The 14,343-nt window shown below is 40.0% G+C and overlaps 1 protein-coding gene across 2 annotated transcripts in view; it reads right to left on the bottom strand.

Annotated features, from left to right (window-relative positions):
* PSD3 (pleckstrin and Sec7 domain containing 3) overlaps nt 1–14,343 on the bottom strand; it is a 584,040-nt gene that overhangs the window by 437,115 nt on the left and 132,582 nt on the right. For both annotated transcript variants that reach the window (XM_032618448.1, XM_032618447.1), the window contains exon 2: nt 3,269–3,377. In XM_032618448.1, the coding sequence (XP_032474339.1) occupies nt 3,269–3,377 (109 nt within the window). The remainder of the gene's footprint in view (nt 1–3,268; nt 3,378–14,343) is intronic.

Here is a 14,343-nt window from a genome sequence, read left to right as displayed (position 1 = left end):
ACAGCAGGATCTCTTTCGACCCACCTCCTACAGTAATGAAAATAAAAACAAAAATAAACAAATGGGACCTAATTAAACTTAAAAGCTTTTGTACAGCAAAGAAAACCATAAACGAGATGAAAACACAACCCTCAGAATGGGAGAAAATATTTGCAAACAAAGCAACTGACAAGGGATTAATCTCCAAAATATACCAACAGCTCATGCAGCTCAACATCAAAAAACCAAACAACCCAATCAAAAAATGGGCAGAAGACCTAAAGAGACATGTCTCAAAGAAGACATACAGATGGCCAAGAGGCACATGAAAAGATGCTCAACATTGCTAATTATTAGCAATTATTATTAGCACTTATTAGAGAAATGCAGATCAAAACTACAATGAGGTATCACCTCACACTGGTCAGAATGACCATCATCAAAAAATCTACAAAGAGGGGCTGCCCTGGTGGCGCAGTGGTTGAGAGTCTGCCTGCCGATGCAGGGGACATGGGTTCGTGCCCCGGTCCGGGAAGATCCCACATGCCGCGGAGTGGCTGGGCCCATGAGCCATGGCCACTGAGCCTGCGCGTCCGGAGCCTGTGCTCCACAACGGGAGAGGCCACAACAGTGAGAGGCCCGCGTACTGCCAAAAAAAAAAAAAAATCTACAAAGAATAAATGCTGGAGGGGGTGTGCAGAAAGGGAACTCTCTTGCACTGTTGGTGGGAATATAAATTGATACAGCCACTATGGAGAACAGTATGGAGGTTCCTTAAAAAACTAAAAATAGAATTACCATATGACCCAGCAATCCCACTATTGGGCATATATCCTAAGAAAACCATAATTCAAAAAGACACATGCACCCCAATGTTCACTGCAGCACTATTTACAATAGCCAGGACATGGAAGCAACCTAAATGTCCATCAACAGAGGAATGGATAAAGAAGATGTGGTACATATGTACAATGGAATATTACTCAGTCATAAAAAGGAATGAAACTGAGTCATTTGCAGAGATGTGGATGGACCCAGAGACTGTCGTACAGAGTGAAGTAAGTCATAAAGAGAAAAACAATTATTGTATATTAACACATGTATGTGGAATCTAGAAAAATGGTACAGATGAACCTATCTGCAGAGCAGGAATAGAGACACAGACATAGTGAACAAATGTGTGGACACAGGCCGGGGGGCGGGGGGGGGGGGCAGGGGGGGAGGGAAGTGGGGGTGGGATGAATTGGGAGATTGGGAGACATGTATACACTAGCATATGTAAAACAGATAGCTAGTGGGAACCTGCTGTATGGCGCAGGGAGCTCCACTTAGTGCTCTGTGGTGACCTAGATGGGTGGGATTAGGGGGTGTGGAGGGAGGTCCAAGAGGGAGAGGAAATATATATACATATAGCTGATTCACTTCGTTTTACAGCAGAAACTAACACAGCATTGTAAAGCAACTATACCCCAATAAAAAAATAAAAATAAAAAATGGATTAAAAAAAAAAAAGTACCTGGCACTTCATCTCTGCATACCTAAATTAAAATGCACACTCTTCACCCTCCATGATTCTGCCCCTTTCTAAATGGTTATCTTTCTAAACCTATCTCTCACAGATATGCTTTGCAAACCAACCTGGGCAGTTTCCTCCATGTTCTCCAAATTTTTTCTGCCACCACACCCTTGGTCATACCCTTCCCTCAGTCTGAAATGCCCTCCCCAAAACTCAATTAATCAGAATACTAGTCATTCTTTAAGAACAGTGCAACTTTCACCTCCTCCATGAAGCCATCACCAGCACAGCTGAAAATGATTATTCCCTCTCTCTGACCAAAGAATTAGCCCCCATGTGGCAAGGACTGTCTTCTACTTCTTTGTACCACGACAGTGCCCAGCACAGGTGACTAGCACATAATAAGTGTTCATTAAATAGATTTGTTTAATAAATGCATGCACATTTACACACCTGCAGAATAACATCACACTACAAATAAATAACACCAACCATTTTTACCAAGGCAAATAAGGAACAGGAGATTTAAAATGTCATTTTGATTCTCCTCAGGTACACTTGGAAAACTACAAAACCTATGAGTAAGGTAGACCCAAACTCACCCACCAATAAGTCAAAGGACTATGTAGACAGTTGATAGTATCTCTATATAGTGAAGTAAAAATCATGTTTTATCCAAGTTAAAAACAGCTTAATTAGCACAAATTCACAAAGTTAAGGCTATGCCAAGGAGGAGTTTTACACAGTCTTGGGGTGATGACAGTCAGTACTCCCTGAGACAAAGTGAATAAATGATTAAGTGCCCCAAACCTCTAGCCTAGAATGTTAGGTATTTATGCTACATAATAAAAGCAGAATGATTTTTTTAAAATAATTTAGCTGTTTTATACTTCATTAAGAGTCTCCAACTACTAAAATATCTAATAAATGTTCATTATTAAGATAAAAGGAATTATTGATATACACTGCATTCTTGCTAGCCCCAGGTATTAGGGAGCCCATTATATAATCCCATCTAACACATAAATCAAAATGAATAGTTAGCATTTGACTTCTTCAACTGAACAACAGCTACCAATACATTAGGTCAGATTCCTTGTCTACCCAAAACAGAAAATCAGTGTCAGTGATGGAGTTGAGGAGACTCAGGATTGTATTTTTTCTAAATGTCAGCTTCAAAGGTCAGGAATATGATGATGATAATGATCATAATAAATAATAATGGCAGCAAACACTTCCATATCATTTATTACATGCCAAGTATGGTTTTGAGATCCTTACATACGGCAATCTACCTAATCCTCAAAAGATTTCTGAGACATATATCACTATAATCCCATTTTACAGAGAGAAAACTGAGGCAAAAATAGCTTGGACAACTTACTCAAGGTCACACATCTCATAAGTTACAAGGCCAGAATTGACGCTCAAGAAGCCTAGCTAAAGAGCCAAAGCTCTTAACCACATTCAGTACCCTTCTCTGCCTGACTCCCAGGACTCCTATGGCCTTTATCTCCTGCTGATTGAGTACCTTTTCTCCATCCGCACTGCTGCCTTCCTACCTCTGTGAAACCTGTTTGCTTTAATTATTCACTAATAATTCTACATCTTCCTAAGGTGTAGAACTCAGAAATACAGGATGTGATTCTAGTAGCCTGTTTTAGGTAATTTCAAGTCACTTCTTGATTTGAAGAATTCTCAGCTTCTGAGATTTGAAATTTCAATAGCACTTCCTATCTGTTACCTGAAAGAGGAAGGTAGGGAAACACTTACTAGTATCTGGAGTTTTCTCTTCAGATCTGCCAAATAAAAATTCATATTTGGCCTTGGCAACACTCTGGGAATGTGCTGATGCACTGTTAACCCAAACAAATGTCTCTGCCTGCAAAATTAGAGCAAAACAAAGACATCATTAAAAGTATATCATAAAAAATACATCATAAAGCAAGTCAACCAACAAGAGAATGGTTATGACATTTCTACTTGATAGAATGCTATACAGCCATTAAAAATGAAACATAAAAATTATAACATAAGTCAGAATACAAGATGATCACAGCAAGATTACAACTATATAGAAAGATAAACATATAAACATCTATAGGGGAACAAGAAAAATATGAAAAGTTTGGCTTGATTGGAGGGCAGAATTATGGTAGAATTTCTAAAAATTAAGTATATGTTACTTTTTTGCAATAAGAAAACTGTATTTTATTTTTAGACACATCATTTTCCAAATGATTATCATTACCCACAGTCCATACCAGGAATACTTCTGTGCATGGGTTCTGCTAAAGTACGTCAACAAAAAGTAGTCTTTCCCCAAAAGAGACCACATTTTTATTTAATCAGGAACACCATTTAGCCAAACAGGAGTACCGGGCGTTTATACTTATTATCCTAAATTCAAGCATCTGTCCCAGTGTCCTTTGGGACACTTATTTGAAAGAAAAACTACAAAGGTCACTGAAGTGGTCCACAACATGATCCTCAACTCCTATCACCCTTCTCCTGGCTGCTTTAGGCAACTGCCAAAAATCAGGAGTGCCTCCTTTCTCTGGCCTAGGATTAATTAAAAATAAGTAACGAGGCAGAAATTTCAAAACACAAAGAAATTTGACCGAGTCCAATCAGGGAGTCATTATGCTGCCTCTTCACTCCGAACTCAAAAATTAAAACCAGGATCCAGATATTACCACACTGGTTTCTACCATCTAATCATGAGGCATCTTTCTCATGTCTGAGCAGCAACTGACCATTCACTTTAGGAGAGAGGAGCATGAAGGGTTCTATCAGCAACCAGGCAGCTACTTCAAGGAGGGAAATTTCATGACATCTGCTTTACCCTTTGGAGCAGAAATGATTGACAGCAGTGAGGAGGCGCATGGCTGGGTTATGAGTACCTCTATCACCCTCTGCAGACAGGTTCAGTGGGCCCACCTCTCTTTGTTCTTGAATAACAATATCAAAGACCTTCTTGAACAATTTCAAGATAGCAATTTCTTAAAATAGCTCTACAATCACTTAATGTTCACAATGTGTAAAATTATTCCACTCCTCTTGGAGTTGCATGTTTCATAATCACAGGCTGTTAATTATCCTTTTCCCTGATGGAGAGGCAATATTCACTTGTTGATGTGTTTAGGGAGCCTCAGACTGATAAAGGAGGAATTTGGTGCCCTAATTTAGGTAGGGGTGGTTAAGAAAGGCTCTCTAAGGAACCAATACCCACAGAGATGAGAAGGATGGGAGCTGAGGAAGGGCAGAAACATGCAGCTGAACAGAGGGAGGGTCACACACAATGGCCTCAAAGTATGAAAGGACCAGGCTACCCAAATAACTGAGGGAAAGCCAACATGGCCACAGAACAGTGGGTACACGGGCAAGTTCAGAGGCAGACCAGAGAAACAGCACAGCACGAACAAACACTTGAAAGGAGGCAGGGGCCAAAACACAGGCTGCAGGTCAGGGAAAGGCTTGACGGGAAGCCACTGGACCGTTCTAAATGTACGGTGGTCACTAACGTTTTTATTAGATCATTCACTTACACTTTAAAAAAAATCATACGGTTGTTATAGGGGAAACTGATTGGAGTCAGTCAAGAGGAAGGAGAGACACCAGTCAGAAGTGCCAATGAGAATGCATGAAAGTTTCGAGTAGGATGACGGCAATGGAAACAGATAGAAGTAGATAAATATGAAATATACCTGTAGGGAGACTCTATATAAATTTTCTGACAAACTGTGTTTAAGGAATAAGGGAAAGGAAGAAATCAAGCATAACTGTAATGGATAACATTTACTAACCACTTAACTCCAGGCCAGGCTGTTCCAGTGCAATACCTGGGATGTCTCATGCAATACTCAGAACAGTCCTATGAGGTGGGGGCACTGCTGCCATCCCAGTCTCACAGGCAGAGAAAGGGAGGCTTCTCGCTTGTCCAAGGTGACACAGCTAGTAAACCGTGGACCCCAGATTCAGATCCTGAATCCAGAACCCATGGCCCAGAGAATGATCCCAGGAATCTGGTTTGAGCAGCTGGGTGGTGTGTTGAGATGGGGGAGACTAGAGAAGAAACATTGTCAATAGATTGCATTTGGGCCTGAGGTAACCTCAGGAAAACAATAGAGAAGAAGATTTTAAAGGAAAACTCCATTACTTGGGAAAAGAGTCTGAAAAAGAATGGATATATGGGGAATTCCCCGGCGGTCATTAGGACTCTGCACTCTCACTGCTGAGGCCTGGGGTTCAATCCCTGGTTGGGGAACTAAGATCCTACAAGCTGCACAGTGTGGCCAAAAACAAAAAAAGAAAAAGAATGGATACATGTATATGTATAACTGAATCACTTTGCTGTACATCTGAAACTAACAACATTATAAATCAACTATACTCCAAAGTAAAATAAAAATTAAATTAAATTTTAAAATGCTGATTTCTGCATCAGGGAAATGCAAATCAAAACCACAATGAGGTATCACCTCACCCCTGTCAGAATGGCTAACATCAAAAAGAACACAAAAAATAAATGGTGGTGAGGATGTAGAGAAAAGGGAAGCCTCCTACCCTGTTGGTGAGGAAAAAAACAAAACAGAACTCCATTACCATGGTGCTAGAAAATAAGAAATGCCATCGATGAAGCAGCAGTTTTAAGGAATTCCAGGAAGGTAATTTTTTGACACACAGTCTTAAAGCCTGGGAACTATTCTCCAAAGAAAGGTTCCTTTTGAGCAAGAGTGCTTAACCTCAGAATTTTGGAAGTCTGAAGTTAGGGAAAAAAATTACATCTTTATTTTCACTTAACTTAAACCGAAATGTAGCTTTTTTTTTCTAATATGCATGTACTCAACAAACCACAGTATTATTATCAGTAACCGTAACTTTGTCACTAATTGAAATCACAGCCATTTTCACTTCATATAACAATTATTGCAAATAACTTGAACTATCATTTATACCCATCCCTACTTTGAAATGACAGTAGTTACAAGACCCACCACTGAATCTCACTATGAATAAGAAAATACAATATATCACCATATCACACATTTGTTTAATATTTTGGTACCCTATATAACTGGTTTCTTTTACAGCTCCATGTATATTACTGTATACACTTAAAAAGCATTACTCTGACAAGAGATCCAGAGCTTTACCAGACTGTCAAAAGGGGCCACAGCACAGAAGAAGGTTAAGAGACCCTGTTCAAGAGCATCAGTCCTTAAACTGCAGTGCATGGTCTATTAGTGGCTTTGTAATCAGCTGTGTGGGTTATGGCCAGATTTTCTTTATAAATAAGTTTATACACACACATATATATTTAACAGAATAAAATGGAAAATACCAAAGTAGATATAGAACTTGGTAAGATAACCATTGTTTTATGAAACTTCTAGAGTGTGTGTGTGTGTGTGTGTGTGTGTGTGTGTGTGTGTGTGTGTGTGTGTGTTTTGGGTCATGATGTAAAATATGTTTTTCACCGTGAGTCCAGATCAAAACTGTGGAAACACAGTGTTCCAGAGTGGTTCTCAAACTTAAGCATGAATTAGCATTACCTACAGGGCTTGTTAAAGCACATATTGGGGTTTCACCCAGAGTTTCTGGTTCAGGGGGTCTGGGATTTGGGGCCTGAGAATGTGTGTTTTCTAGCAACTTTGCCGGTGATGTTGATGCTGCTGGTCCAGGGACCACATTTTGTGAACCACTGCTCTAGACCAGTGTTTCCCATGCTTTACTGTATATATGAACTGCCTGGGAGTCTTGTTAAAACACAGATCAAGCATGTCTGGGGTGGGGCCTGAGACTCTGCATTCCTAAGAAGTTCCCAGAGGATGCTGATGCTGGTCCACAGAGCACACTTGTGCTAAGGTTTGGAAGTGAAGCGCTGTTCAAAGCACAGACTCTCACAGAAGAGAAACACCTGTGAAAAGGATGCTCTAACCAAGAGTAAAAGATACTACAGGGCTCCACTCTAATAAAGCACTCCATACTCTGAAAATTGTGGGAAACCCCAAAACCAAACATTCAGGCCCAGTCAAAGCACCACCATTCCCCTGCCTTGCCCAGTGAAATAAAATTCACTCGGCTTATATTAGTTATTCTTAAAGCTAGGTGCCCCACTGCCCTTTCCATGCCAAGGGTTACAATTCTTCACCCACCTATCTCCACAACAACTTTTGCAGGTCAAAAAAATTTTACTTGAAATACTCAGCACTACTTTTTCTTCTGTATTACTAACAGAAAAATATATATTCTTTTTTATCACAGCCACTGTGATAAAGTATGGGATATGAAGTAACATTAGCAAATGGACTGTCGGCTGATCCAGACTTGAATCCCAGGTGAGACTCCCACTCAATCACACTAATGTTCAGTCCTGGACTTCAGCTTCAGTCTTAGACTTCAGCTTCTTTTTATTGGTAAAAAGAGATATTCAAATTCATCTCTAAGGTCCCTTCTAATTCTGAAGCACAAAGATTCTTCACACTTCTGAGCCACCTTCACAGATATTTCATTAAGGAGGAATAACACAAGTCTTTTCCTTGTATTGAAGTTACAATGACATGGTCACCATAATATGTAAGTCGGCAGTCCATCTTTAAATGGACAGGACAAGTAAAATCTCAACCTTACATTTTACATGGCTTTTCAAATTTACAAAGAGTTTTCACCTAATATCATCCAAGTCTCAAGATGTTGCTGATTATAATTACCAATTTCAGATACAAGAGAAACACTACTGACGTAAAATAATTTTTTTAATTGCCTAACTATAAAAAATCAAGAGAAAGCAGAAAGCTGCAAGCAAATTTTAGAAGTAATTTCAGTTGACTTGGTAGGGGACGTATGGGGTCAGGGGTGGGAGAGGTGGAGACAGGGCTTGAGGGTAGTCTGAGGAGGGTGGCGTGCTCCTTCACATCCTTATCATTTCAATTTCAGGATCATGTTCAGAGGATATGAGACCTCTAAAGTCAGTCAGGGCTGAATATTATAAAGTGCTTTAAGCCAAAGAATATTAAAAGCTAAACTAACGACTATAAAAATGTTTCACAACTCACTCAAAACTAATATGATTCCAACATTCACACTCCATGCCTGATCCCACTCAGTGCCATCTGATTCCATCACCCAGAAGTCAGGCCCACGGAAGCAGGGCACCGAGTGCAGCAACTCAAGTACAGGCAGCACTAGAAGTTTAGTGCCAATGCTGCCAAAGACAATGGTTGGGTGTTATGGGCAGAACTGTGTCCCAAAATTCATATGTTGAGTCCTAGCTCCAGCACCTTACACGTGACTGCATTTGGAAACAGGGTCTATAAGGTCATTAGGGTAGGCCCTAATCCAATATGACTGGTGCCCTTATAAGAGATTAGGATACAGACACACATGGAAGTCCATACAAAGACACAGGGAGAAGGCAGCCAGCCATCTGCAGGCCAAAGAGAGAGGCCTCTGAAGAAACCAACCCTACTGACACCTTGAGCCTGGACTTCTTAGATTACAGACCTGTGAGAGCATAATTTTCCCTCTGGCTAAGCTACCCAGTCTGTGGTACCTTATTACAGCAGCCTATCATCAGGGAAAGCTGAAAGAGTTAAGAGCAAATGGGAAGTTGTTTAAGATGACAGGTAACTTAGGTCTGTTAAAAGGGAACAGAACCAACCAAGCCACACCAAAGAATACTCAAAGGCAAAGGAAAGGGGGAAGGGGGAAGGTGGAAGGAGGAGGGATCAACACAAGCAGGACTGGTAAAAAGGAAAGGTTATCAAGCAGTTAGATCCCCAGATCTGCTTCACTGGAAAATTTGCCACCCCCCACTTCATCCAGGCAAAAGACTGGAATTTTATTCATGAGTGAGATTTTTCACAGAACATCTCTGGCCTGGGGGACACCAGGCACAACTGATACAAGGACACCAGAGTAGCAAGGGGACTTGCTTGTTGTATGCTAAGATGCTTAGACTTCTCCAGCTCTGTTCCCTGAGCTGGTCTACAAGCAGGTACCCCCAGTAGCAATGAGCACACCCAGCCACTCAACATCCAGTTCTTTTATTTCACCCAACCTATGGAGTGCTGCACCCTGGACTTTACCCTGCAGGCAAGAGATCTGAAGAGCTTTCTCTGCAGAAAGCAACCACCTCACGAAGAAAGACCTAAACAGTTATGTCAGGGGTCCACTGATGAATGGCCTACCAGCTCCTCCCCACAGTGAAGCTCAGAACTTCCAACTGGTTATTTAGACCCACTATTACATGACATTAGATTCCTTAACTTCCATGACTATGAGTTATTTGAAAATTACAGGCCCATTATTTTGCAGAGTGTTCTTCAACGTGGGTTTGTCTTTACATTTCCTCATGATTACAGTCATATACTTTTTTTTTAATTTTTATTTTATATTGAGTGTAGTCGATTTACAATGCTGTGTTAGTTTCAGGTGTACAGCAAAGTGGTTCAGTTATACATATATCCATTCTTTTTCAGACTCTTTTCCCATATAGGTTATGACGGAATATTGAGTAGAGTTCCCTGTGCTATACAGTAGGTCCTTGTTGACTATCTATTTTATACAGAGTAGTGTATATGTTAATCCCAAACTCCTAATTTATCCCTCCCTGACACCTCTCCCCTTTGGTAACCATAAATTTGTTTTCTATGTCTGTGAGTCTGTTTCTGTTTTGTAAACAAGTTCATTTGTATCATTTTTTTAGATTCCACATATAAGTGATATATGATATTTGTCTTTGTCTGACTTACTTCACTTACTATGATCATCTCTAGATTGATCCATGCTGCTGCAAATAGCATTATTTCATTCTTTTTTATGGCTGAGTAATATTCTATTGCATATATGTACCACATCTTCTTTATCCATTCATCTGTCAATGGGCATTTAGGTTGCTTCCATGTCTTGGCTATTGTAAACAGTGTTGCAATGAACACTGGGGTCCATGTATCTTTTTGAAGTATGGTTTTCTCTGGACACATGCCCAGGTGTGGGACTGCTGGATCACATGGTAGTTATATTTTAAATTTTTTAAGGAACCTCCATACTGTCCTTCATAGTGGCTGTTATCAATTTACATTCCCACCAACAGTGTAGGAGGGTTCCCTTTTCTCCACACCCGCTCCAGCATTTACTGTTTGTAGACTTTTTTTTTAACTTTTTATTTTATATTGAAGTATAGCCAATTAACAGTGTTATGATAGTTTCACGTGCACAGCAAAGGGACTCAGCCATACATATACATGTATCCATTCTCCCCCAAACTCCCCTCCCATCCAGGCTGCCACATAACACTGAGCAGAGTTCCCTGTGCTATACAGTAGGTCCTTGTTGGTTACCTATTTTAAATAAAGCAGTGTGTACATGTCGATCCCAAACTCCCTGACTATTCCCTTCCCCCATCCTTCCCCGCTGGTAATCATAAGTTCATTCTCCACAGTGGCTGTATCAATTTACATTCTCACCAACAGTGCAAGAGTGTTCCCTTTTCTCCACACCCTCTCCAGCATTTATTTCTAGACTTTTGTCTAGAAATAAATAAAAACAAGTTTCTAGACTTTTTGATGATGGCCATTCTGACCGGTGTGAGATGATATCTCATTGTAGTTTTGATTTGCATTTCTCTAACACTTTGCAATACTGAGCATCTGTTCATGTGCTTTTTGGCCATCTGTATGTCTTCTTTGGATAAATGTCTATTTAGATCTTCTGCCCATTTTTTTAAAATATTTTACTATACTCACTTTATTATTTATCCTTCCATCTACGTATAGTTCAATCCTTCCTTTTATATCAATCAGTATATTTCAAAAAATATTTGTGGACACCAAGTACACTTCCTTCTAAAAAATTTAATATGCATATAATCACCTAAAGGTCAATATTTATTTTTTAACATCTTTATTGGAGTATAATTGCGTTACATTGTTGTGTTAGTTTCTGCTGTATAACAAAGTGAATCAGCTCTATGTATACATACATCCCCTCCCTCTTGCCTCTCCCTCCCGCCCTCCCTATCCCACCCCTCTAGGTGGTCACAAAGTACGAGCTGATCTCCCTGTGCTTTGCGGCTGCTTCCCACTAGCTGTCTATTTTACATTTGGTAGTGTATATATGTCAATGGCACTCTCTCACTTCGTCTCAGCTTAGCCTTCTCCCTCCCCGTGTTCTCAAGTCCATTCTCTACGTCTGCATCTTTATTCCTGTCCTGCCCCTAGGTTCTTCAGAACCTTTTTTTTTTCCTTAGATCCCATATATATGTGTTAGCATACAGTGTTTGTTTTCCTCTTTCTGACTTACTTCACTCTGTATGACAGACTCTAGGTTCATCCACCTCACTACAAATAACTAAATTTCATTTCTTTTCATGGCTGAGGAAAATTCCATTGCATATATGTGCCACATCTTCTTTATCCATTCATCTGTCAATGGACACTTAGGTTGCTTCCATGTCCTGGCTATTGTAAATAGAGCTGCAATGAATTGTGGTACAGACTCTTTCTGAATTATGGTTTTCTCAGGGTATATGCCCAGGAGTGGGATTGCTGGGTCATATGGTAGTTCTATTTTTAGTTTTTTAAGGAACCTCCATACTGTCCTCCATAGTGGCTGTATCCCTTTACATTCCCACCAACAGTGCAAGAGGGTTTCCTTTTCTCCACACCCTCTCCAGCATTTAATGTTTGTAGATTTTTTGATGATGGCCATTCTGACCGGTGTGAGGTGATACCTCATTGTAGTTTTGATTTGCATTTCTCTAATGATTAGTGCTGTTGAGCATCCTTTCATATGTTTGCTGGCAATCTGTATATCTTCTTTGGAGAAATGTCTATTGGGTTTGATTTTGATTGGGTTGTTTGGGTTTGTTTTTTTTTTATATTGAGCTGCATGAGGTGTTTGTATATTCTGGATATTAATCCCTTATCAGTCGCATCATTTGCAAATATTTTCTCCCATTTTGTAGGTTGTCTTTTCATTCTGTTGATGGTTTCCTTTGCTGTGCAAAAGCTTTTAAGTTTAATTAGGTCCCATGTGTTTATTTTTGGTTTTATTTTCATTACTCTAGGAGGTGGGTTCAAAAAGATATTGCTGCGATTTACGTCAAAAACTGTTCTATGTTTTCTTCTAATAGTTTTATAGTATCCAGTCTTACATTTAGGTCTTTAGTCCATTTTGAGTTTACTTTTGTGTATGGTGTTAGAGAATGTTCTAATTTCATTCTTTTAGATTCTTTCCCAGCACCACTTATTGAAGAGACTCACTTTTCTCCACTGTATATTCTTGCCTCCTTTGTTGTAGATTAACTGACCATAGGTGCATGGGTTTACCTCTGGGCTTTCTATCCTGTTCCATTGATCTATAAGTCTGTCATTGTGCCAGTACCATACTGTTTTGATTACTATAGCTTTGTAGTATAGTCTGAAGTCAGGAAGCCTGATTCCTCCAGCTCTGTTTTTCTTTCTCAAGACTGCTTTGGCTATTTGACATCTTTTGTGTTTCCATACAAAATTTAAGGTGTTTTTGGTGCATTTCCTCATGATTACATTCAGATTATGCATCTCTGACAGGAATGTCACAGAAGTGATGCTATCCACTCTGCATCCTATTTAGAGACACAGGATTTCAATTTGTCCCATTCCTGATCATATTCACTTTGATCTGCCAGGCCTCTCTACTGTCAACTGAGAACTTTCTCTCTGTAATTAATCAGTATTCTGTGGAAAGACTTAGAAACTATGTACAGTAAGTCCCCTACATATGAACGAGTTCCATTCTGAGAGCAGATCTATAAGTCCAATGTGTTCGTAAGTCCAACAAAGTTAGCCAAGGTACCCAACTAACATAATCGACTATATAGTACTGTACTGTAATAGGTTTATAATACTTTTCACACAAATGATATATAAAAAACAAACAAAACAAAAAGTAAAGAAAACATTTTTAATCTTATAGTAGTACAGTACAACAGCTGGCATACAGGGGCTGGCATCAAGTGAACAGGCAAGAAGAGCTACTGACTGGAGGAGGGAGAGGAGGTGGGAGATGGTAGAGCTGAAGGATCGTCAGCAATAGGAGACAGAGGGAAAGCTGCAATTTCACTTACGCCTGCCGTTGATGGAACGCACGTTCGCATCTCTGAAAGTTCGCATGTAGGGGACTTACTATAAATATTCTGTTCCTCATCAAACCTGCAAATTATAAATTTATTTTTATCAATAAGGACTGAATTTACTATTTTATCCAATGAGCTGTGATCCACTACTTTCATTATTTACTTCAATGTTCAAGCTGCCTGATTTTGGCCAGTGGAAGCTCCTTCCAGCTGGCTTCTGTTCTCTTTGACACATCCCCTGTATTCTCTGAGCACCTCTTCACTTTCTGGTACAACAGGACGTTCCAGGCCTCTCCCTGGAATCAGCCATTTTTCTACAAACAAAAACCAACCCAAAAACCTGGTCCCTTTCAATGAAGAATATTGTTTAGTATGATACATAAGAACTGGACATTGAGCAGCTGGGTGTGCCCACTGCTACTGGGGGTACCTGCTTGTCGACCAGCTCAGGGGACAGACCTAAGAAATTTTAAGTAGGACCCTGCACATGCGTGCGCGTGTACGTGCGTGCGCACACACGCACACACACACACACTCACACACTGCAGTGGGCTAAATAAGGGTCCCCCAAGATGTCCACATCCTAATCCTCAGAACCTGTGAGTGCTGCACCATATGGCAAAGACTTTCAAAATGTGATTAAGTTCTTTCATACCTGAATTACCCATCTTGGCCAAGATTTGTGGCTAGGAGAGAAGAAGTCAGAGGAAAGCAGAGTAAGAGAAAGGAT

This window comes from Phocoena sinus, chromosome 21 (assembly GCF_008692025.1).
Source record: "Phocoena sinus isolate mPhoSin1 chromosome 21, mPhoSin1.pri, whole genome shotgun sequence".
Lineage (NCBI taxonomy): Eukaryota > Metazoa > Chordata > Mammalia > Artiodactyla > Phocoenidae > Phocoena > Phocoena sinus.
Note: the sequence above shows the minus strand (reverse complement) of the source record. Positions and strands in the feature narration are given on the sequence as shown.